This window comes from Acipenser ruthenus, chromosome 16 (assembly GCF_902713425.1).
Source record: "Acipenser ruthenus chromosome 16, fAciRut3.2 maternal haplotype, whole genome shotgun sequence".
In the NCBI taxonomy this organism is placed as follows: domain Eukaryota; kingdom Metazoa; phylum Chordata; class Actinopteri; order Acipenseriformes; family Acipenseridae; genus Acipenser; species Acipenser ruthenus.
In genome coordinates, this window is record NC_081204.1 from 6,050,151 (window position 1) to 6,072,255 (window position 22,105).

A 22,105-nucleotide genomic window follows, 5' to 3' on the forward strand; every position below is an offset into this window, starting at 1 on the left:
GAATATCCATTAACAAAAACACAAGACAATAAAAACACCATGTGTGAAAGGGCCCTCGGATATTGCCATCTGTTGCATTTTAATTTTGAGTAATGTACAAGTTTTAATTTTGGTTTGTATGATAAAAATGAACCTGGTAATCTCTTACTGCATTGCATTTAATTTGAGTAGAAGGTGGAAACAAAACAGTGTTTTCATTTTGCAGGGATTATTCAGCAGCATTGGAATGACACAGTCAGCACCTAGCTTCCATTCCATGGAAGTTGAACACATGGTGAAAATACAGCGTGTTTCTAAGCCTGTTAGAGAACCATATTTAGATACATAGTCCAACTTTGTTAATATAATTGCATGTACTGCAAATATCCATTTAGTTAATTTTAAGGGTTACATAAAAAAATAAAAATTAGGAAACAGAAGAAAACTGTATATGTATATATAAGCTTTATTTTCTTAAAAGCAGTGTGAATCATATAGAAAAGAAAAAAAAAACTTGAATGTACATCTACGGGATTAAGCTCAGTTGTAGGCCTAGGTAACTACAGTTTACAGAATGCTGCCCCTAAGGGACTTGGTAAGAGTAAATGTATAAAAAGAAATCATAGATACTCCTTAAGTCCCATTCAGCTGAGTTGAAATAGTTATTATTTAAGTCAGGCTAGCATTTTAGCAATTCCTTAATAAGTGTTTGTTATTTGCAATAAGATGCTGTAGTGTTATTATACTCCATGAAATCAAAATGCTTGCTTGAAACACAGTATAATCAATATTTTATGTGAATTAAGTGTTCAGTTTTTTGTCATCCTGCAGTATCTGCAAGAATGTGAGGGTACACAATAAAAAAACGATAATAAAAACTCCTGGTTATTATTTCAAACCCTCATCCTCTCTGTGTCTTTATCTCCCTCTAGCCAACACCACAAGAAATCAAGTAGGCTTTAACTTTAATACCAGTAATACAGTAGCTTTAAGAGGAATGCCTTGTCTTCAGTTAAACCCAGTACATTTTATTTGTTGCTCGAACCATTATAATTGAACTGCATATCTTGTGAAAAAAAAGACAGAATGCCGACACTCAAAGATTCATTACTATTCAGTAAGAGCAGTCTGCTACATGTATAGTTGAACAATTAAAAACAGTTGCTTTAATGGAATTTCAATAACACATGATCACAGCAGAATGGATCCCCTGTCTTATGTGGTGTAGCACAAAACCGTATCACATTGTTAAAATCTTCTGAAGCAGGAAATGGATGAGAGAGAAGGTGCTTGGGAAGATGGGAAGGAATTCTTATTTCTGCAGTGCAATAATTTCATGCTATCTGTTTTGATCTGTTACAGACTTTAGATTTCAACAGAGTGAAAGTTGAAGTTTATTGGTACAGATACTGGTACTGATGTGCTCGCCTGATGTTAAGGTGTCAAGATCAATTTACCAAATCAGCTGTAAGAAGATTAATAATGTCCATTTGCAGGTTTTGTCTCTTGTGACCAAGAGCTGCTGTGAAAATGTCCAGCGTGCATTACATTTTTGTTGGCAGTATTTTGATTTAGATTGCAGTATATAAATCATTCACTTTTTTAATGACCTGTATTATAGGTGGCGGAAAAGCACACATTGACCACCTAATGGCCTACAGGTAAATGAAAGAAGCTGAAGGCCAACAGAAAGAGCAGGGTGCTGTACTCCTCATCTCCTGCAATAAATGAACGACTGAGAGTTGTCAAAAAAAGTCTTATTTAACAATGCCCCAAGCTGTGAAGAGGTTTGACATGATACATTTAATATGTACATAACACATATAGCTTAAAATAGTAACAACAATTATAGTGTTGGGAGATTAGTTATCCTAGTTCTCTATGTGTTAATTAAGGTCACTTATCTCTTTAATAGCAACCTTATACGGTATGATCAAATATCAGTCACATTAATTTTGGTTCTGAGTCACACATGGAGATGCTTTTCCGAGAAAGGTTACAATAAGTTTAGAATAAACGTCTGAACAGTCTTTCCATAGATCATGGATATTGCACACATGAATCTCATTGGTATGTATTGTGTCGTAATTGCATTCAGCAAATCACTTTATAATAATTAATTTGGGCTTTATAATACATAAAGCTAAATGTCAGGATTTTATTACCAATCTTGATTGACTGTCTGTGGGCCAGTTCTGCCTTCTCATTCCATATGTATTGCAGCAAATGTTCATAATGTGAACCCTAGGGTGTCTGGCCTCTTACATTAATCAATGACAGTTTGCCCAGTCATTCTTCCAAAGATGATTGCAGTGTGGTTGTGCGACCACTGTTCTTCCAATTGAGCTGTGACTGCTTTCTTAATGACTCACAATTAATTTGCACTAGTGTCTATTTCTGTTTCTCACCTGGAAAAATCTGAAAAGCAACTTTTATCTGAAGCCTGATAACATTTCCCGAAGGAGATGCATTGATTACAAAGACATCTCAGGCCTTTAATTGATGTGTCTCTTTGAGTAGAGCTCACGTTATTTGGTTTCCAGCTACAAAAAACCTCAGAGCAGCCTCCTCATGCTAAAGATTTCCTGTGAATCACTTGCAAGCACCAATTAGTTTGTAAGAAAAGCTACTCTTCAGGTTTCCAGAAAGATTTAGGGATGGCAAGTAGAAAGTTTATTTATTAAAGTTTCCTTCAAATAAATTGACTCTTTCAGCATCGTGTGCCACAGCAGGAATGTTATTAAATTGGATTGTCATAAAAGTGATGGATTGTTTCTTGAGCGATTTATAATTTTAAGACACTTTTGAGACTATACTGGAAGGTGAAATATACATGTGAATATCCTCCAACTATCCCATATTAGTATTGATAGAGGGTAACACAGATCCTATAGTATTGGAAGTGTGGTTTCTCTAGTATTGAGCAGTAGTGCTCCCTGATAAAGTAGACAGATTAATGGAATCACTTGTTTGACCCCCAACTCAAACTTTGGTTTTGCTGCAGTTTTTATACCCTTGATATGCTGTGGCTCTGTAAAAATATCTGATGCTGCACATACCCACTCTGAGATGTCTTCAGTTTCACAGTCATTGATCAGCAATGCAAGGGAGTCTCACTCAGTTCTGTCTGGAAGATGCCCTTAGGAGCTTTAGAATCTTGAAAGTCTTACTGTAACAGCCACCCAGTAAGACCCACTACCCAAATATCCATGACAAAACATTTAAAGAATGTCCTATTTCACAAAGCCTATTTTTCACTCCATGTCATTAATATATCTGCAGATGTGAAATAGCTACCTCAGTAAAATGGCAACAGACTTATTTTGTCGTTCACATTAAGGTAAATTGTATATATTTTTTGTGTGTGATCCATATTGTGGTCATTTGGTGACACTGTTATTTTTCCAATGTAATGCAAAATAAAAAAATACATATTTTTCTTACATTAAATCTCCTACAATGTGTTGGTTTTTCAGACAGAAATGTGTCTTGGCCTTGTAAAAATGCAAATTGTATGGTTCCACAGAAAAAAAGAGAGAGATATTACAAAGCAAAACGCCTTTAGACTCCTGGATGCATAGTTGTGGGGGTGTGATCAAAGCATGCTGTCTCTGAGACTGTCATTCAATATCAAGACAGATGAAAGTTAGCACTACTGACTGCTGGATTCTGGAGGTGTTGATGTGGGGACCAGGACTCTTCTGCTGAAATCTTGTGCTGTATAAAGGATGCAGCAGTTCAGTCTGTCAGCTACTTTTGCTGTGTTATGTGTTTGATTTTTAACAATGGAACAAAAAACATGTTCTTCAGCTTCATGAGAACCCGTATAACTTTACACTCAATCATAAATTCAGTCGGACAAACATTTTGCCTCATACCTACATCAATGTTGTGAATTGCACAGAACATTGCCCATAAGATTAATTTACTGGATGAGCCTACGTTATACTTGTTATGAGCAGAACATATTGTATAAATATTTATAAAACTTTATCGTGGTAATATTGTACAGTTCTGGGAAAAAAAACACTGTAAATTATGTATAACTACTTATTAGTTATAACTAGGCACTAATTTTGTTTCTGTTTTATTACAGCTTTTTGCAATTTTTGCATTTGCAACATGTGGTGGTTATTCTGGACAGCTGAAAGTCAGTGTAGACTGTCAGAACAAGACAGACAGCGACCTAAGTGTTGGGATAGAGTTTGCTTACCCTTTCAGGTAAGACAGTGGGCCTTAATGTTTTTACACCATCTTTGTTTGCAGTCAATTAAATGCTGAAGTCGTTCTCAGCCTCGCCTGTTGTCTTGCTTTTAGAAACAGGTAATACATTGACAATGTATATGTTAACCCTTTTTTAATGTAAAATACATACAGTAGTATGTCCCTCAAACAGCTGAGGCTTCCATTTTGTATCATTTTACAGCAGTAATGTTAGTGCTCCAAATAATCCCTTTAAAGCTCAGTGCCCGATGATGAGCTAACCAGACACCCTGCTGTAATATATATGCACATATATTATTATTAGTAGTAGTAGTAGCAGCAGCAGTAGTAGTAGTATTTATTTCTTAGCTGACATCACTTAACTCTGCACTTGTTACATTTATAATGGCTAACAACTCAGTACAAGAGATGGCAATTTCAATTTAAAAAACACTGCTTTGTGCTTTGAAAAGGAGATTCTTAGAACATTTTTTCCCACTTGACACACCTAGATCTGTTGCCAAGGAGGTACCAATTCAGCAAGAAGGTAGGCAGTGCTAGATTGGTGTGGTTCAACAGTTTCCGATGGTCTTAATTCCTTGAAGGGGAGCTGTCATGCTTTTCTGGTTCTTGAGAGGACTGCAATTGACACCTGTATATACTGACCTGACGTTTATAGTGCATTCTTCATTGTTCTGTTGATACACACCAGTAACGCCTGTCCATGTATGTGGTATTAGTGCTGTGTATTAAAGACAAACTATTATAACCCTATGAGGGTAAGAGTTGCATTTAGATATTCTTGGAGCTACTTACAGTGGCCAATATAAATGTTGCTAAAGACATGTGACAATTGGAACTTTACCATAATTGCACAATTTAATGTGCATTGTGGGATTTAAATCTAAATTCAGAGCTTAATTGACTTTTTTTCTCTATGGAATATAACTTAAATGAGAAAGGATAAGGTAATTGGGAATTTCTATGACTGGCATTCTGTATCCAGAGTACAGATCACTTTAACAGTTTACACATGCTGTATGTGCAATGCACCTTTAATACTTCAAAGAGACTTATTTCTGTTATTGTTAATTCTGACATTTCCAGTTTTAAAAGCAGTAATTATTGAGTAAATCTCACCTAATAGTGCTCTGAAACTGAAAAAAAAACGAATTACATATTTACATATTTACTCTAACAATATAATTTCATTGATTAAAACAGAACTACATTAAAGTGTGGAAATTGATAAAAGTGAACACACCGGTAAATTAGCAGCAATAGCTAAAGGTGAGAACAGTAATCGCACATTGTTCAGTATGTGTGTTCTTCAGGAGAACATTTCGATTTTAACCATATAAACAGCAAAATTCTATTGCAAGAAGTTTAATTTAATTTTAGATTAGGCAGAAATGTGATAAATAAAATTTAATGTCAACAAATGTAAAGTGGCACTTTAATCCTTACCAATGCATTAAGCAGCACAGAGGACACAGTTAGAAATTGAAGATAGTCTTAGGACCGAGGGAAGGAGACACTTCTTCACAGTGGTGAGGGTATGGAATGGGTTACCTAGGCATGTTGTTCAATGTGAATCACTTGGATCCTTTAAAACCCAACTCAACGGCGACTGTACAAGGAACCAGACAAGCATAGATGGGCTGAACAGCCTTTTCTTATGTTTTTATATTCTTCTATATAAATATATAAATACAGTAAATAAACAAATACAAATAATATTGTTTTTTGCAGTGGAGAGCAATATGAATTTTTGCCTTAAGTTCTATTATGGAAAATACTTTCAAGTTTTGAATAATGTATTTTTGTATTCCAAGAGATAGGGTTGAACAGATGATTATTATGCAGGAAGGAGGTTTGTATGGGTGGTTAGTTTTGTCAGACTTGCGAAACTGCTTAACATGCAGATGGAGCTTTGGTCAGTGGCACTGCCTTATAAACACCGGCAGCATTGTGTACAGGACGATTTAAAACCGAGAGTGTGACAATACTGCAGTAAACCTGTCTAACATGATGCATAAGTTACAGTTCAAACAGATATAAATTAAAGAACAAATTACACCCATATACCCATACAATGAAGAACATGTGGTCTATATGACACTTATTTAATTTATCCTTATCCTTATATTATATATTTACTGTATAAGGGCATTCATTGATATTGTGGTTTTCTAGGTGGAACTGGTAATATATTATATACTGCAACTTGGAACTTTACCATTTCTGAAATCAGAAAAGGCATCTGCTTGCTTGCAGTCTGATGGAATTAATGCTGCCAAGTATTCTGTTAACCACCTGGCCATTCTCAGAATGGCAGCCAAAAAAAGGGAACTGGCCAGGGTCATATTGCAAGTGGCTCAGAACAGACTGCGAGTGTCTTGTACTAGTTCAGCAAATCAATTGGCTGACTACTTCAGCTGTTCATTGAAATCTATTTGCAGCATACTTAATCATTTCACAGAAAAGCCTGCAGTAAGGGGTCACAGATATCAGACTGGGGAGTCTTTAGACCTTTTTTTATGAACAAAACTATTCTAGCCTGAGGTGATTAGAGTTATGTTTAATGCAGGGGTGTCTGGCCACAGTTGGTCCTCCCACTCCTGGTCTTTGTTCTAATCCTTTTCTAAATTGTTTAATTGAACCAATTAAACCGCTATCAAAACCTTGAAGTAGTATTTACATGCTTAATTCTAACAGGCCACCACAGGAACAATCAGTTCTGTTAAGATTCTGAACTGAATCAATTCTGTTAAGAACTGCCTTTGTTCTACTTCGTATCCTCACAAACCTGACTTTTTGTCAGCTTAGCTATTCATGAGCACCTGGTTTCCCTTCCCAGTTGTTAAAGGGGAAAACTATATCCCTTTTATATTCATTTTCTGTATTGGACAGGAACAATAATAGTTTTGTGGATTTCTTTTAGTTAAAAAAAAAGGAAAAATTACTTCAACTGAATTTCCCTTCTGTTACGGGAGTCGTGTAGCAGTGTGGGAACATTTTCACTAAGTGGTTTCCCAGCATCATTTTAATGTGAAATATTGCATTTTAGGTAAGAGGTACATTTTCTCATAAATTTAGACCAAAAAAAAAATCACTCCATAAGGGACGTGTAGCTGCCAGGGCTACATCTACTACTTGATTTGTGCAGCGTATTCTCTTTGAAGTTCGCCTCTGCATTAAAAGTGATCTGTAGAGCTTGTCTGCTCAGCATGATGCTTTTATGCCATTCATCATTGATCAGACAGAACAGAACTTACTGTACCATTAGTACAGCCTGTAATGGTCACAAAGGTGTTTTATAGAGCAGGGTGAAAAGCCTATTGCTCATGACTGCTTTTTTTTCAAAGGATTTCACATCAAATTCTCAGCAAACTATATTTTTTTGGTGCTCCGGTTTGTAAGTCTAATAGCACAACAGTACTGCCTTGACAATAACTTTAATACAAGCTTAGTACCTTGACCCCTTTACAGTACCTAACTTGTATTCTCCAACCACGAATTAGCTGTATCATTATTTGACGTTTATCATTTTCTTCATCTTTAATTATACCCCATCAAGCAGCCCCCTCATGTTGGTCTGCAAGCACAGCAGCCCCATGATACCTTTTAATGTACCTTCCCTATAAAGTACTGCTAGCACTTCCAGATTACAGGGTAATAACTGGGTAAGTATGAATGAGTCCTGCTCTTACTTGGCAAATCAAGTGCAATTACATTGAAATGGCCTTGCAAACAATAATTTGTTTCCTGATGTAATCACACTGTAATGTCATGACACTTGCCATGAAAATTGCCAGAAATGCTGAATAAAAAAAGTATATAATGACAGATTTTGATTTTGATTTTCGTTTTCAGGTTGCACCAGGTGTATTTTGATGCCCCCACGTGCGATGGTAAAAGACGAGAGAGACTGTTCCTGATAGGAGACTATTCTTCTTCGGCCGAGTTCTTCATTACCATTGCAGTCTTTGCTTTCTTGTACTCATTGGGGGCCACTGTTGTGTACATTTTTTACCAGAACAAGTACAGAGAGAACAACAGGGGGCCACTTATTGTAAGCAATGTTCATTTCTAATAATTAGTATAATAACGATTGTGATCACGCTATATATATATATATATATATATATATATATATATATATATATATATATATATATATATATATAATATATATATATATATTATATATATATATATACATATACATATATATATATATATATATATATATATATATATACACACACACATATCCTGATTTGCAGTATTTGTTTTTCCTCTGCCTTTATAAGTGCATATGAGTTCACCCAATGCTCACGGATATTAGGAATTCTGACAGCAGTCCCATAGCAGTGATGCAGAACAACTGGCTGATGTTGGTATCAGTAACAGGCACAGTCTCTTCCTGCAGCACACCGTGATCACAGTGCAGGTGTAAACATGTTTGATGTTCTAGATTGAACAGTGGTTCAGAAAAGCATGACTGACCTACTTCACGGTGCATGATTCTGTAATAGAATGTCTCAGCTGTTCGTTAATACATTGAAACATTTCTGATTTATGAATTAGTATCAGTGGATCTTAATTGTGTTCTTGTTAGCAAACGGTGATTGTATCAATTCAGTACACATATGTTATCAGTGTACTCGATAGTGCCCTCATTGTTTTATTGCGACACATCTGTTTGCAGAGAATTCATGGTCAGCGTAACAATGAATTGCAGGTATTTTTGGGGGGGGTTGGCACACAAGTAGTTCAGTTGCCTTTCCCTTTAACAATCTACCAGAATGAAGATGATGAGTGGGTGAGAGTTGCTTTGTGAAAAGAAATTAGCTGTTTCTAGTTGGTGATTGTGGCTCATTTTAATGGTAGACATCCTGCTGGCAGACTGACAAGTGATGCAGACTCACACTATGACGCCTTCCTGAGGCTACTTGGCCATCCATCTTAATCTCTGTTGTTTATGCTAAAATGCCTCCTTTTATGAGTGAAAAAGTCATAGAACATGTAATGTTAATGAAATTAATATCACTTCTCTAGAACAATATGATGACATGTCGCAGAATGAGAATCCATTGCCCTACTGTGGCAGGTCTTTGTTAAATTGTATGCCAGGCTATATTAAACCAGGCTTGTTAAACTTACTCAAGGATTAGGTGAGCTTGGAGAATTAAGTACTTTGCGTATTTGTATTTATACTTACATAGCATCTCATTACTTTACAAAATTAATGAGATGCTATGTAAGTATAATTGGTATTTTTTAAAAAGGTCTTATTGCAGAGGAAATTTAGTGTACAAAACTTTTAAAAGTTATTTTTTAAATATATTTTTATTTGTATTTTATATTTACTGGTGTGGTGCTTGTTGTTAAATATATATATAGATCAGTAGTAACTACTGTATACTCAAAATTCTGAATTGCAGATACTGCACATTTGTGTTGTCCATTTCCGTGTGAAAGGGGGTGGGGGTGGAATAAGACCAAGACAATGTGTTCTCAGTGAAACAGCTGTGTTTTCTTACACCTCAACAGGATTTTATTGTGACGGTGGTGTTCTCGTTCATGTGGCTGGTGAGCTCGTCTGCCTGGGCGAAGGGTCTGTCGGATGTGAAGACCGCCACAGACCCCAGTGAGGTGCTTTTGTTAATGTCTGCATGTAAGGTGCAGTCCAACAAATGCCTTCCTCTCCATAAACCTGTATGGGCAAGTTTAAATACTTCTGTTGTAAGTATGACTTAAAATCACTGAAACGTTCTCAGTTACTTTGGTTTTCCAGATAATTCCTTTTCCTGTTTGAAGCCAGAAGGTCTTAATTAACAACACACAACAAAGCTTTTTGCTTCATTTGCAATGTACACATTATTGAGCACCAATGACAGAGACCACATTTTCTGACAGTGTGATTAAATATAACATTCTAGTAGTCTATAACGACCTAGGAATTGTGCTACACATTATGCTTTGCTTTTTTGTGTTTTATCTTCTAAGGTGGTGAATGTACATCACCATAGGGGTTGATAGAGGGGAAGAGGGCTTTCTGACACCTTTTGTAATTATTAAATGAAATCATTTTTATGGTTGTAGTACAATTTTTTTTCCATTACATGTGAGATTACAGCACAGCAGCGATGGCTCTGGATTTTAAGAAGATTGCTTCTTGTCGATGTTCCTGCCACTTTCTCAGATTTCAAGCAGTTTTCAATTATTACACACATCTACCCAACATAGCTGTATTAGCTGCTTATGTTTAAGGCTCTGTTGGGTACCTATTTTTTGCAGACCTTAGCTAATTGAAGTAGAGCGTAATTTAATACGATAGTCATAAAGACTGCTTGAGACACGAAAACTCAATACAGTAACTTGACCATGATGTTGACCTGACCTGCCAGAGTTTAGATTCGTGTCAATTTGAGTATTTAATTCTAATATACTGCATGAAATGTACAATAAGTGGGTATAGGAATAGTATACTGTATGTGGTAATCTATTTATGTATATATTTATTACATTTATATTGCGCTTTTCATACCAAAGTATCACAAAACACTGTACGCAACAAAAAACACAATACATTAAAGTAAAAGTTCCCAGACATGTTATCTGCCACAAATAAAAACATGTTCCAATAACATGATAAATAAATGATTAACTATCTTAATTAAGGTACAGTAACAATGGCATTTCTAAGGTATTAGTGCTTTGCCTATGTTTTTCCAGGTCTTTGGATTCTTAAACTTTGTTCTATGGGCTGGAAATATTTGGTTTGTATTCAAGGAGACTGGATGGCATTCTTCCACCCAGAGGTATCCTTCAAGCACCACAGAAAAGCAACCAAGAGGCTATAACCAGCAATCCTACAACCAAGGCAGATATGAGCAAGAAAACATTGGCCAGTCTGGTGGTACCAATCCACCAGGAGACTTCGGTCAGCAGTCAAACTACGGCCAAGTGGGTGGCTATGGCCAGGTAGGGTATGCCCCAAGCGAGCCTACCTCCTTTGCTAATTAGATGTAACATCTACACTGAATTTTAAGATACAAAGCTTAAGAGGGCACACGATAATCAGTTGACGTCTAAATTAGACTACAATATGAGGAGTGTTTTCCTCTGTTGTTAGTATTCTAGTGTCAGAAAGGCAGTGGTTCCAAACTACAACATATCTTGTTTGTAGGTAGCGAGAGGTACAATGATATTATCTGGGGAGTGAAACCTAAAGTTAAAAAGTTAACATTGTAGGTGTTGTAAAAATAATGTTATTCTAGTTTTCTCTCTCTCTCTCTCTCTCTCTCTCTCTCTCTTCCCCCTCTCCCTCTCTTTCTTTCTTTCTTTCTTTCTCTCTTTTTTTTGGTATGTTGTATTCCAGTGGTTATAGCTGTTTGTAACTATTTGTTTCTGTGATTTGCTATGCCACAGATCTTGACGGAAAGTATTTTTGAACTCTGTTTTGCACTCTTGTGAAAGAAGTCGTGGTCATTTGTAAAATTATTGATGATGATTATTATTATATCGTGTTGAGGAAGTGCATGATATTGTACATTGTAAGTTATAAATCTGCTGCGTGTGCACATTTTGAGTAATTGTATAGCAGCAGTGCAAGCAGAATTTAATTAATTTAATTTATTCAACGCATACCTAAAATATCTAGTCTTTGAGGTTTATTTTTTTGTTTAAGATGTGTTAACTTTTTTTGTAATATCTAATTATATTTTCTTATACTTTACTTTATTTTAAAGTTATTTATTTATTTTTTCCTATAAACCAAATTCATTTTTTTTATGCTTTTAAAAATTCAGTAACAACCAAGTTCCTGATGATATTACCCTATTAATATTGCACACTGATAACTGTCCATGAACAATAGTTCTTTATTGTTGGTGTTTTGTGACTACTTGGATGTTAGCGGCTATTGTACAAGGAGCATTCCCTTTGTTTTGTACTTTTAGGATTTTAGTAAGTACACATGTTTTAAAATATGCTGCTTAAACTGCCATAATTCAGAACTGAAAGCACAAATATGAAAAGGGATGAGTGGAACACTGAGTATGTGTTTGAAATATCTTATAACTGTAACTAGGTAGAACTGTAAATTAGGTTGATATACATTCATTAATCACATATTTCTGTAACAAAAAATAAGTTTGAATAGAAGTGTAACTTGACATTCTCTTAATTGTGAACCTTGTTTCTTGACTTCCAAAGCATGTGACTTAAATCATTGCAGTACATGCATTTGTTAAATGAGGTATATGCCATTGTTGTATTTGCTCTAAACTCAGTGTTACATTATAATGTGATCAGGTGTACCTGAATAAGATTGTATATCAGTATGCTTTTAAAATATGATTAATAAAGTTGTTGCACAAACCTTGCGTACTGTAATAATAATGCATTCCTCTTTAAAATCAACCAATTAACCAAAATCAACCAATTAACATTGTGTTCAATGGGTATTTCTTCTGTTTGTAATAGTGTATTATGATTACTGGTACATTAACTGTAATTCCAAAAGGCTCCATAAATTTATCCTCAAACTTTGAACATTTTATACATTTTACTAGCTCTCAGGAGTAGTCAATGGCTTTCCTCTGATCAGATGACCACGCCAATTGCCTTTTTACAACTTTACAGCAGATGTCGGCAAGCTACTGTCCCTGGAAGACACAGGTGTCTGTAGCACGGTGAGGAGAAACAGCCCCTAACAATTCTGTCTCTCTAACACCCCATGGAATCCCCATCCCTCATAAAAGGTCTCCTAATCAGTGACATTTGCTATAAAAGTGTAGTCTTTATATGTGACTGTGTGGTTCTTTTCAGGTATTGTCAGGTGCTGTGCATTAAGAACAAAGATCACATACAGCACAGTACTAAAACCCCTCTGCTGGAGTGCTGTATGTCAGTCTTTTTGGTGTTCCTGGGTGTGAAAAAGGAAACTAGCTTGGTTGTGAGATCAAAGGATGCTCACTGAATCTCCAGTTCTCCTGAGCTCTGTGGTGAGGGGAAAAATAATTGGACATTCTAAATGGGGGGGGGGGGATAATTGGGCACTCTAAATTAAAAATAAAAAATAAGTAATTGTGGTGTTGTTTTAAAGGTCACATTATGGCTGCCTCATTTTTTGAGGGATCACACATTTGGAACCAGTTTAACATAATGTATGCATCACCTATTTTCTTCTTATAAAGATCAATATCTCAGACAGGTGTGACCATCGTGGTTGACATTTAGAGGAAGTAAACTCTGTCAATAATCAGCTGCTTAATAGCATTTTTGAATATGACATGCTGGACCAGAATTCTATGTGGTTGTAATATATCATGCACATTGGTAATTGCTTTGTGTCTGGCATTTTACAGCGTAATGTCAGTACATGCATTTGTGGCATACTTTATGAATGCAAGTAAAGTTGGTATTCAAAATGGATATGGTTTTATACTCTAGTCACATAATATATTTAAAAGGGGAAACTGTGTATTTACCCTCTGCAATAATGCTAGAAGCTAATTTTCTATTGCCTCATTAACACAAAATAATTTTCCAAAAAACATGGACTAGTTCTACTAAATGTTTTGTGTAGCACTGCAGTAAACCTCTGCAGCAACAACGTAATGAGCCTAAGCCAACACACAATGAGCACATAGTACATTTCATTTTCAGAATATGGTTTTAAGTGAGCACACTAGGCAGATAACAAATTAAATCTCCCTTTCAACCCATGTGGCAGGAGCCTGATCAGGGAAAGGCAGCAGTAGATATTTTACAAAGGGTGACATGCTCTGTCCCCAGCCCCCAATGCAATGATTATTCTGTTAAATGCACCACGCAGCCTGCAAATTATTTCTTGCTACTGTATTTCCCTGTTAGCAGTGCTTAACAGATCTTTTTTTGACACACATGAAAACTGAGAGAAGGAATTGACATAACCCTTGTGAAGCCAATGAGAATATGTTGAAAATAGCACATGGTCTTATAATAATCTTCAACTTAGCCTTGAGTTATCTATAATTGGCATCAACTATCCAGTAAGACAATTCAACCAAAGCTTCTTTAAATCATTATAAACTTGTGAACGCGCCAAAATGCTGTAATCTGCCCAGAGCTGCGTTGTCCTCCGACGCTGTAGCTCTGAGGTGGCTGCATGGTGGGTCTGCAGTGTGAAAAGAAGTGGTCGGCTGACGGCACACGCTTCGGGGGACAGCGCGGGGGTGGTAGCGGTGAGCTGAGCCTAAAAATAATTGGCTATTCTAAATTGGGAGAAAATGATAAAAAAAAAAAAAATTAAAAAAAAAATTGGCGACTACTAAATTTTTAAAAAATAGTAAAAAAATAAATAAAATAAAAATAATATATATATATCGTTTTTTTGTTGAGCTAATTTCATTTATATCTATTGGATTGCAGTTTACATATGACAAAGCTCTCTGTCCTGTCCTACCATCAGGTCCTAGGCACTTTATCAGTCAAATACCACTGTGAGTAAATGATTTGCAATTGCATTGGAACCACAGTGGCAGCCTTAATTTGTTGATTGGTACCATAATAGTAAATGTTCATATCGTGTCATAACAATGGCTGTATGAAGAAATACACACTAGTAATACACTGGTATTTTATGTAAGGGGTAATAAAGCCCTAGCTGAAAGGGTACATATTTTACCATCTATGTTATCTGTGCTGGCCCTTTCATCCGTATTACTGACATCTCTTATAGCAGTAACCATAGTGACTGGAGACCAAACGGGAAATGCTCTCTGGTGTTAAAGAAAGAGGCTATAAATTTTAGGTCCAACGACTGAGACATTTAGCTTTTCCGTTTCCAGCTCCCGTGTTACCACCTCAGGAAAACACAGTTTGAAATATTTGTCCAAATTGCGTGAGGGTAAGGTTTTACAAATGAAAAGACCCTCAAATGATTCTTTATTGTTTTGTATTGATAGTGGGATTAATTAATTGAGATTCCAAATACTGTTCTCCTACAATTACAAAACACAGGGCGGTTTCAATAAACTGCTTTTATTGGAGGATGCTTTGTGTGTACTTGAAGACAGCTGTCTGTGTCGCTAGCGTAATATCCTTCACTTTGTCTTGTTATCTCCATGTACAGTCAATGCATCCTGTACTTATTGTAGAAGTATAACAGTACATATGACATGTTCATATGCACTGTATATCTCTTTGTGTGGAGCAGCCTGACTGGGGGTGTGATCGGAAGTTGGCTCATTCTTACCAATATTTTGCAAATGTGTACCAACCATACCTTGTTACAGAATAACATTTACATAATGAATGTGGTACTGTCCAATACCTCACATTGGCATATCAGCTTCAATAACAGGACAAGACCGTAACACTGCAACTGCAGCACTGGTATTTTATATCACAGTTATTATACATATATTTGCTGCTCTGTAAAAGCTGGTGGTTAGTTTGTTGGCTTTAATGGATACATAATGGAAGCTGAACTGAATTCCCCTGTGTTTGTCTAAGTACTTTCTTCAGTGCTTGTGTGCCCTTCTTTAACAAACAATAAGCAAAATTGGCCCTGAGAGAAATACCGCAATCAGTAAATCCATGAAAGTGCCGAAACGCAAAACAAGCTCCAGGAAGTACAGCATAAATTGAGCTCCCAATGGAAGAACTTTAAAAATTATACCACCATATGCCTTATAAAGAAAAATGATAACCTGCAGCCTTTCCTGATGGATATTCTTGTACTAGTTAATTTCTAACGATATATTCTACCACAATTCATTGAATTATAACAAAATTCACAATGTACAATACACATCCAAAAAACAAAGTTACATTTTCAGATGATACAGGTTTCTTGTGGAAACATGGTAAAGAGAGGTAAGGTGATTGTAATCTAAGAGTTTCACAGCTTTAACTCTGAATAGATAGATAGATAGATAGATAGATAGATAGATAGATTTATAATGTGGAGAAACCTCTGGAGGTGGCTAGTTTTGAGGGGGAATGATTACTGGAATTTTAGATGTAGGTGCTCTTCTGTGTTGAATTACTGTGAGGTAATTTACATTAAATTGTGGGGTGACATTAATAGCATGCAGTCTGCAAGTAGCAATTTTTCAAACAGAACTGTGAAGCACAGAGTAAACCTTACAAGAGGGAAGTCCATTCTGCTCAAAACCTTTTTTAATTACATCTTAAAGCACAGCTATGATCACAGGCTAGAGTAATGCCTGGGGAAAACAGCACAAGGTGAAACTTCAGCAAAGTCAATTAAAACCTATTTTACCATTTCATTTTTTGTAAATGTTTTTATATTACTTGACAGGGCTTAATATTGTCAATGCTGCAATGCACATATTTTTATTTTTTTCAGAATATTGAAATACAAATGAAAATTGATGTTACTGATTAGCATGCTAATTGGGTTTTGTCTGCCCAAGTGATCTGGTGTAAATAATTACTGTAGAAATGATGGACCAGAATCATGAGCACTATTTTTGCTGATAAAACAAATTATAGTAAATAAACCAGAGCGTTTGCATATTTTAACCTGTTGCAAGCTGCTGCTCTCAGTTCTTCCACAAGCAGACGCCAGTAGCCAGGATTGCCAAGAAGCCATGAATAGGAGGCCTGTACCAATCTGTCAGAAGCTTTTATTGCAGTGCAAATCAATACACTGTAAAAGTGTTCTTTGTGGGAATGCTTCCCTTTGTGTCAAAACAGTGTCAAGGTTGTTAATATGGATAACATTTATAACTTTTGAAAATATTTCAAACACAAAGCAGAACAAATGTAGAAACATTAAGGACGCTCGTATGTAGTGCCAGTATAAATATATATATACAGTATATTTTATATATATAATATATATATAATATATATATATATATATATATATATATATATATATATATATATATATATAATTTTATTAGTGTCTGATCAATAAAGCAGAGACCATCAGTACAGCAGTCAAAACAGTCTCGTTTTATATTTGTATTCTCAATCCAACTTCCTCATGCAAGAGGTTGAAAATGAAAGGAAAGGAGCCTTTTGAATTGTGCACCACCAAACTGGTCAGCTCTTATGTATACTGTGGAATCAATTGCATTATTGATCAATCACTAATTAGATGAAAATAACTATTTAAAGAAACATTTGCAGGATACAAAGACACTGGACTTCATGCAGGGCTTATCCATTTGAAGCTTGGTAACTGCCTGAATAAATTAAAATGTATACAGTAACCACAGCAGTCAGCTTCGCCTAATGTGTCTGTCCGCCAAAAACTCAGTGTACACACTAAATAAACAGTCATTAGGTATTTAGATAACCTGATTTGTGTGTACTGCATAACATATTCATTTGAACCATTTTTAAAACCCAGGTGTTTTTAATGGTATTCCCATATGGTGAACTACATTGCAGGCCTGACTCCCTAACACAGATGTGAAGGTGGCATTTATATTTCTTAAGTACTTTTCCCTGAGAGAGATACGCTTGTTGAATATTTTATATTATTGTAATGTTCAATTCATTGTTTATGTTAATTGTCTTTTTAAAGAGCATTATTAATGTCTTTTTTTATGTTGACGGCATCTGTTTTTCAGGTATTGCATGTTTATTATTCATCATCCATAACGAATACTAAAAGGTCAAGTAGGTCTCCAAAGAACACATTAGCAGTATAGAATTCAAATATCATTAGGTTACAAATTCAGACGCAAATGGAATTAAAAAAAAAATAGAAGTATTAGGAAACGAACTAGGCAACCCAAGCTCTTACTATCAAAGTCTGGCAGACCTGCTATTTTGCCTATTGACGGCTATGCTACCCACTCTTTGATTTGGAACATAATATTACACAGCTAAGCGAATTGATGAGATGGAAATAGAAGTTGCTCAATTAAAAGTGAAGGACAGAACCAATATTCAAAACCATGTTGAATCAGCCAACCCAGTAGGCATGCATGCTTGCTCAATTGTTGAAGATTTGTGTAGATTATCATTACTTGTCTTTCCTTATCATGTTCATTTTGATGACTGAAAGTCAATAAAATAAAGATTTTGTCAGGGTTTTCATGATTTCTGATGGCACTTTGACACCCAATTTGTTGCAGACTATTACGTTTTTGTCCAAATTAGTTTTATTATTCAGTACTTAGTCACGAATGTGTGAGCCAGGAAAGGGCTTTTTATACCTAATGATCCCTTATTACATATCCTTGCTGCGGCACACTTCATTAACTTGTAGTTCAATGTTTGCATGACTGTTGTATAGTTAGTTCAGCGCATTGTGGCATGTGACAAGGGTTCATGTACAGTATTTTAAACATTCCATTATGTTTAAGTTATTAAGTTTCTTTTAACATGTATACGGTTTGCACTATTGCATGTCCAATAGTTATGGCTAATGGTAATACAATAAATAGTTTATAAACATATCTCTATTTATGTTTATGAGATAATGTGACAGAAACGCAGCCATGTTTGAAAAGAATACAGTTGGTTTGTTGCCTAGGGATAATCAAGTCTTTCTCTGTTAAGATTGATTGTTGTGTGCAGTGCAAACACAGCTCTGTTTGAATGTTAACAGCAGCCTCACTGAGAAGCATCTCTGCTATATTAAAGCATGTTGCTAAGTGACTTTGGGTAAATAAATGGCAGGTTAATGATTTGTGGGGCTGCTTCAAGCTCTGAGAAAGAAATAAAATCAAATAAACAGATCCTAACTTCCTATTAACAGGACGATCGATCGTCTTCACTGAAAATGCCTAAGACGTGAGTTTTTCTAAGAGTAGGTGACTGGTCTTTTTTGTCCAAGTTAGTATTCTGCTGTTAGCACTAAACATTTAAATGTTGCCATTCTTTTTTGTAAAAAATAGTATACAGATTGATTGCTTTTTTTGCAAGTGCACATAATGATTTAAATTTGATTCTATAAAGTTGATTTGCATATATAAATGAATTATTGCATACAACAATACAACAATATATTTTCACTGCTGTACTGTGGCCAGTTTACCAGAGTGGTTATTTCACAGCACATCGTGGTGTGGTTTTTGAAAGTTACTATGTTTGCTGTGTGAACGAGAAAATTTTCAAGTATAACGTGTAAATATAATAATTTTAAGCAGTTATATACAGTGCATAATTGTATGTTTCAGGACAGGAGGTGTAACATCTTCTAGACGAAAGATTTCACGCAGTTGTGAAAATAAAGTCCCTTCAGTGTCTATGTGCAGCACTAAATACTGGATACATTTCTGTCATATTAATTATATATCCCTAGTAAACTATATTGTTGATTACAGACAATATATATTAATTATATGTCCATAGTAAACTATGTTGTTGATTACAGACAATATTTTATATACAAGTATTTTTTCATACTGGGCACTGGGAAAATAGCTGTATATGAAAATGCAAGTCAAAATTCAAGTGAATTCCTTGTGCTTCTCTTACAATAAAATAATGTTGTTCATATCATCTATACAGCTTACCAATTTCCAAGCAGCTTGCTTCTGTCAAAGGTAAAGCATGTCTCAATTTCCAATATCAATAAACCTATATTTATAATCACCTGAACTAAGCTGTCAGCTACCAGCTAACAGACTGAGCAGATTTGTTTTTAGTTATTTTTTCCAATGACAGAGGCCTTGAATAATCATCTACCTGTCTTAAAGTTATTGTTGCTAACAAATACATCTCACTAGGAGACATGGGTCTCAAATGTGCAGTTTTGAAAGAAGCACATGTTATGCCAAATGTGTATTTTCATTTTAAAACATGATATCTGGTTGAAGAACGTTCTCAGTTTTCATGCCGCCTCTCAGGAAGTCTGTTACACTTGTACTTCCTAGGTCATTTAATGTTAGCAGTTTTCAGGGTCAAAGGATGTTACTGGTTTAAAGTTGGATAATGACAGAAAAGAAGCTGTTGAAGGTGTGGGAATGTCTCCCTCTAGGTAAAATGACTAAGGAAGTGCAACATTATCTGAAAGCCTGACAAACAGAGATGTATTAAACTTACTGTAGTACCAGATACGTCTTTAAAAATACATGTTTAATATAAATTGAGCTTCTGGAATTATTTTGTTAGCTGTAATCCTGTACCACAGCTAATATGGTTAGGATTATATCATTTTCATGTTTGTTTCGCTGTTTTTCTTTCAGCTTTTGGAAAAGCCTCAGATCTAGAAATGGCGACTGCAACTGCAGCACTGGTATTTTATAACTCTGCTGGACCAGACGGCAAACTCAGCAAAGCAGGCGCTAAAGATTTATTATTGACACAATTTCAGATTTTCACAAGGGTAAGACCTGTATCACTTAACATAAATGATCATTATGGCTATTCACAGAAGATTATGGTATTTAAAAATGATTCTATAACCTTTAAGTAAATGTAGTGTACTGGAATAACACCTAACATAAAAGGATTTCAATGTATTTATTATTTATACGCCAGGAGTGTTGATGTTTTCTAACCTTTAAAGGAATCTATGAATAGCAAATACAGAGCAGCTCTCACTTTCTGACATAATAAAAGGAAACAAGCAAACAGATTAAAGGCAGTGTCTATGGAAATTAAATGACACCAGGAAAAAAATACCATAGAAAATACAAAACTGAAAGAATGCTGTAATTATTCATCTCATATATGCTATTTGTCTCCTAGCATACACCTATATTTTAATGTCCTTCCTTTAATGATTTGTATATCACACATTAACGTATAAGACGAAACAGAAAAAGCATAACATATACAATTGAACGTCTTATAGTACATAATGAATATTATGGGATACAGACATGAACTCCAAGTTTGACGTATTCTAATTTTCCAAAATAAACTGGACAACTCTTACCTGGTAACAAACACTGATGCAGCATTTTTTCTGTGTTCATGTTGGGTCATATGAGTTGGACACTTAAGAATTAATATAGCTAGGGTAGGATTTGCAGTGATTCAGGGGATTTCTGAACTAAAATGCAATATGAAGAAACGCTTGGAGTGCCCTGAGGTCTATAATAGTAAGGATTAACATCTTCTTCTCAAGGCAGTACCTCCTACAGCACCCTACCACTAGGCGATGGTATGAGTGGACCATTCTCTATTTAGAACAGTCCCAGCATCTCCCTCTATACTATTCTCTGGGTTGTGCTCATTTAGAAGCTGTGCCAATGTCACAGAATATATCCAAATGAATAACAAATGAACACGTGGTCTTTTCAAATCATTCTGAACACGAGTGTGTTTGACAGGGACAAGAGACGAAACCAAAATACAAAGAAATCTTCGCTGACCTTGAAGTAGAGAAAGAGAATAAAATGGATCTAGAAGACTTCATGGTCTTGGTAATAAGCCTGACAGTCATGTCCGATGTTATACAAGATATTCGAAATACAAAAACCTCCAAGTAAATACGTTGCAGTTAATGTTCACATGAAGCTGTTGGCTTGATTCGGCTTTGTAACTTTATAACTTTTTTTTTTTTGGGGGGTTTGTTGAAAAAAAAAAAAATACTGTATAATGATAACATACAATTTAAATCATTTATTTGGCCATGACTTTGCATGGCTTGAACAGTAAACTGACCTGATAGGATTTGTTATAAATGATGCTATATAAATGTAAATTGTAAAATTGTAAGAGCATCTAGATACAGTGAGTGCACACACTTTCTCCAAAGGCAACTAATATATATATATATATATATATATATATATATATATATATATATATATATATATATATATATATATATATATATACACTACCAGTCAAAAGTTTTAGAACACCTCCATTTTTCCAGTTTTTATTGAAATTTACGCAGTTTAATGTCTCAATGTACTCTGAAATTAAAGCATAGAACAAATAAACAATTGGAGATAAAAAAGAAATCATGGAATTGTTTTGT

General features: G+C 35.2%; 2 protein-coding genes across 3 annotated transcripts in view; both read left to right on the forward strand.

The window, feature by feature from the left end:
* Positions 1-12,578, forward strand: part of LOC117411951 (synaptoporin-like) — a 46,163-nt gene extending 33,585 nt beyond the window's left edge. For both annotated transcript variants that reach the window (XM_058988584.1, XM_058988585.1), the window contains 4 exons: positions 4,076-4,200; positions 8,059-8,257; positions 9,742-9,933; positions 10,927-12,578. In XM_058988584.1, the coding sequence (XP_058844567.1) occupies positions 4,076-4,200; positions 8,059-8,257; positions 9,742-9,933; positions 10,927-11,217 (807 nt within the window). In that variant the 3' untranslated portion in view covers positions 11,218-12,578. The remainder of the gene's footprint in view (positions 1-4,075; positions 4,201-8,058; positions 8,258-9,741; positions 9,934-10,926) is intronic.
* Positions 12,579-18,949: 6,371 nt separating this feature from the next.
* LOC117412538 (sentan-like) lies at positions 18,950-21,617 on the forward strand. Its single transcript, XM_034020999.3, has 4 exons — positions 18,950-18,960; positions 19,681-19,715; positions 20,358-20,497; positions 21,450-21,617. The coding sequence occupies exons 1-4, from the start codon at positions 18,950-18,952 to the stop codon at positions 21,606-21,608; spliced, it is 345 nt and encodes a 114-aa protein (XP_033876890.1). The 3' UTR covers positions 21,609-21,617.
* Positions 21,618-22,105: the final 488 nt, after the last annotated feature.

Coding starts and splice junctions, on each gene's coding strand:
- LOC117412538 (XM_034020999.3), top strand. Junction 19,716..20,357: donor GCAGCTTGCTTCTGTCAAAG/GTAAAGCATGTC, acceptor TTTTTCTTTCAG/CTTTTGGAAAAGCCTCAGAT. Junction 20,498..21,449: donor AATTTCAGATTTTCACAAGG/GTAAGACCTGTA, acceptor TGTGTTTGACAG/GGACAAGAGACGAAACCAAA.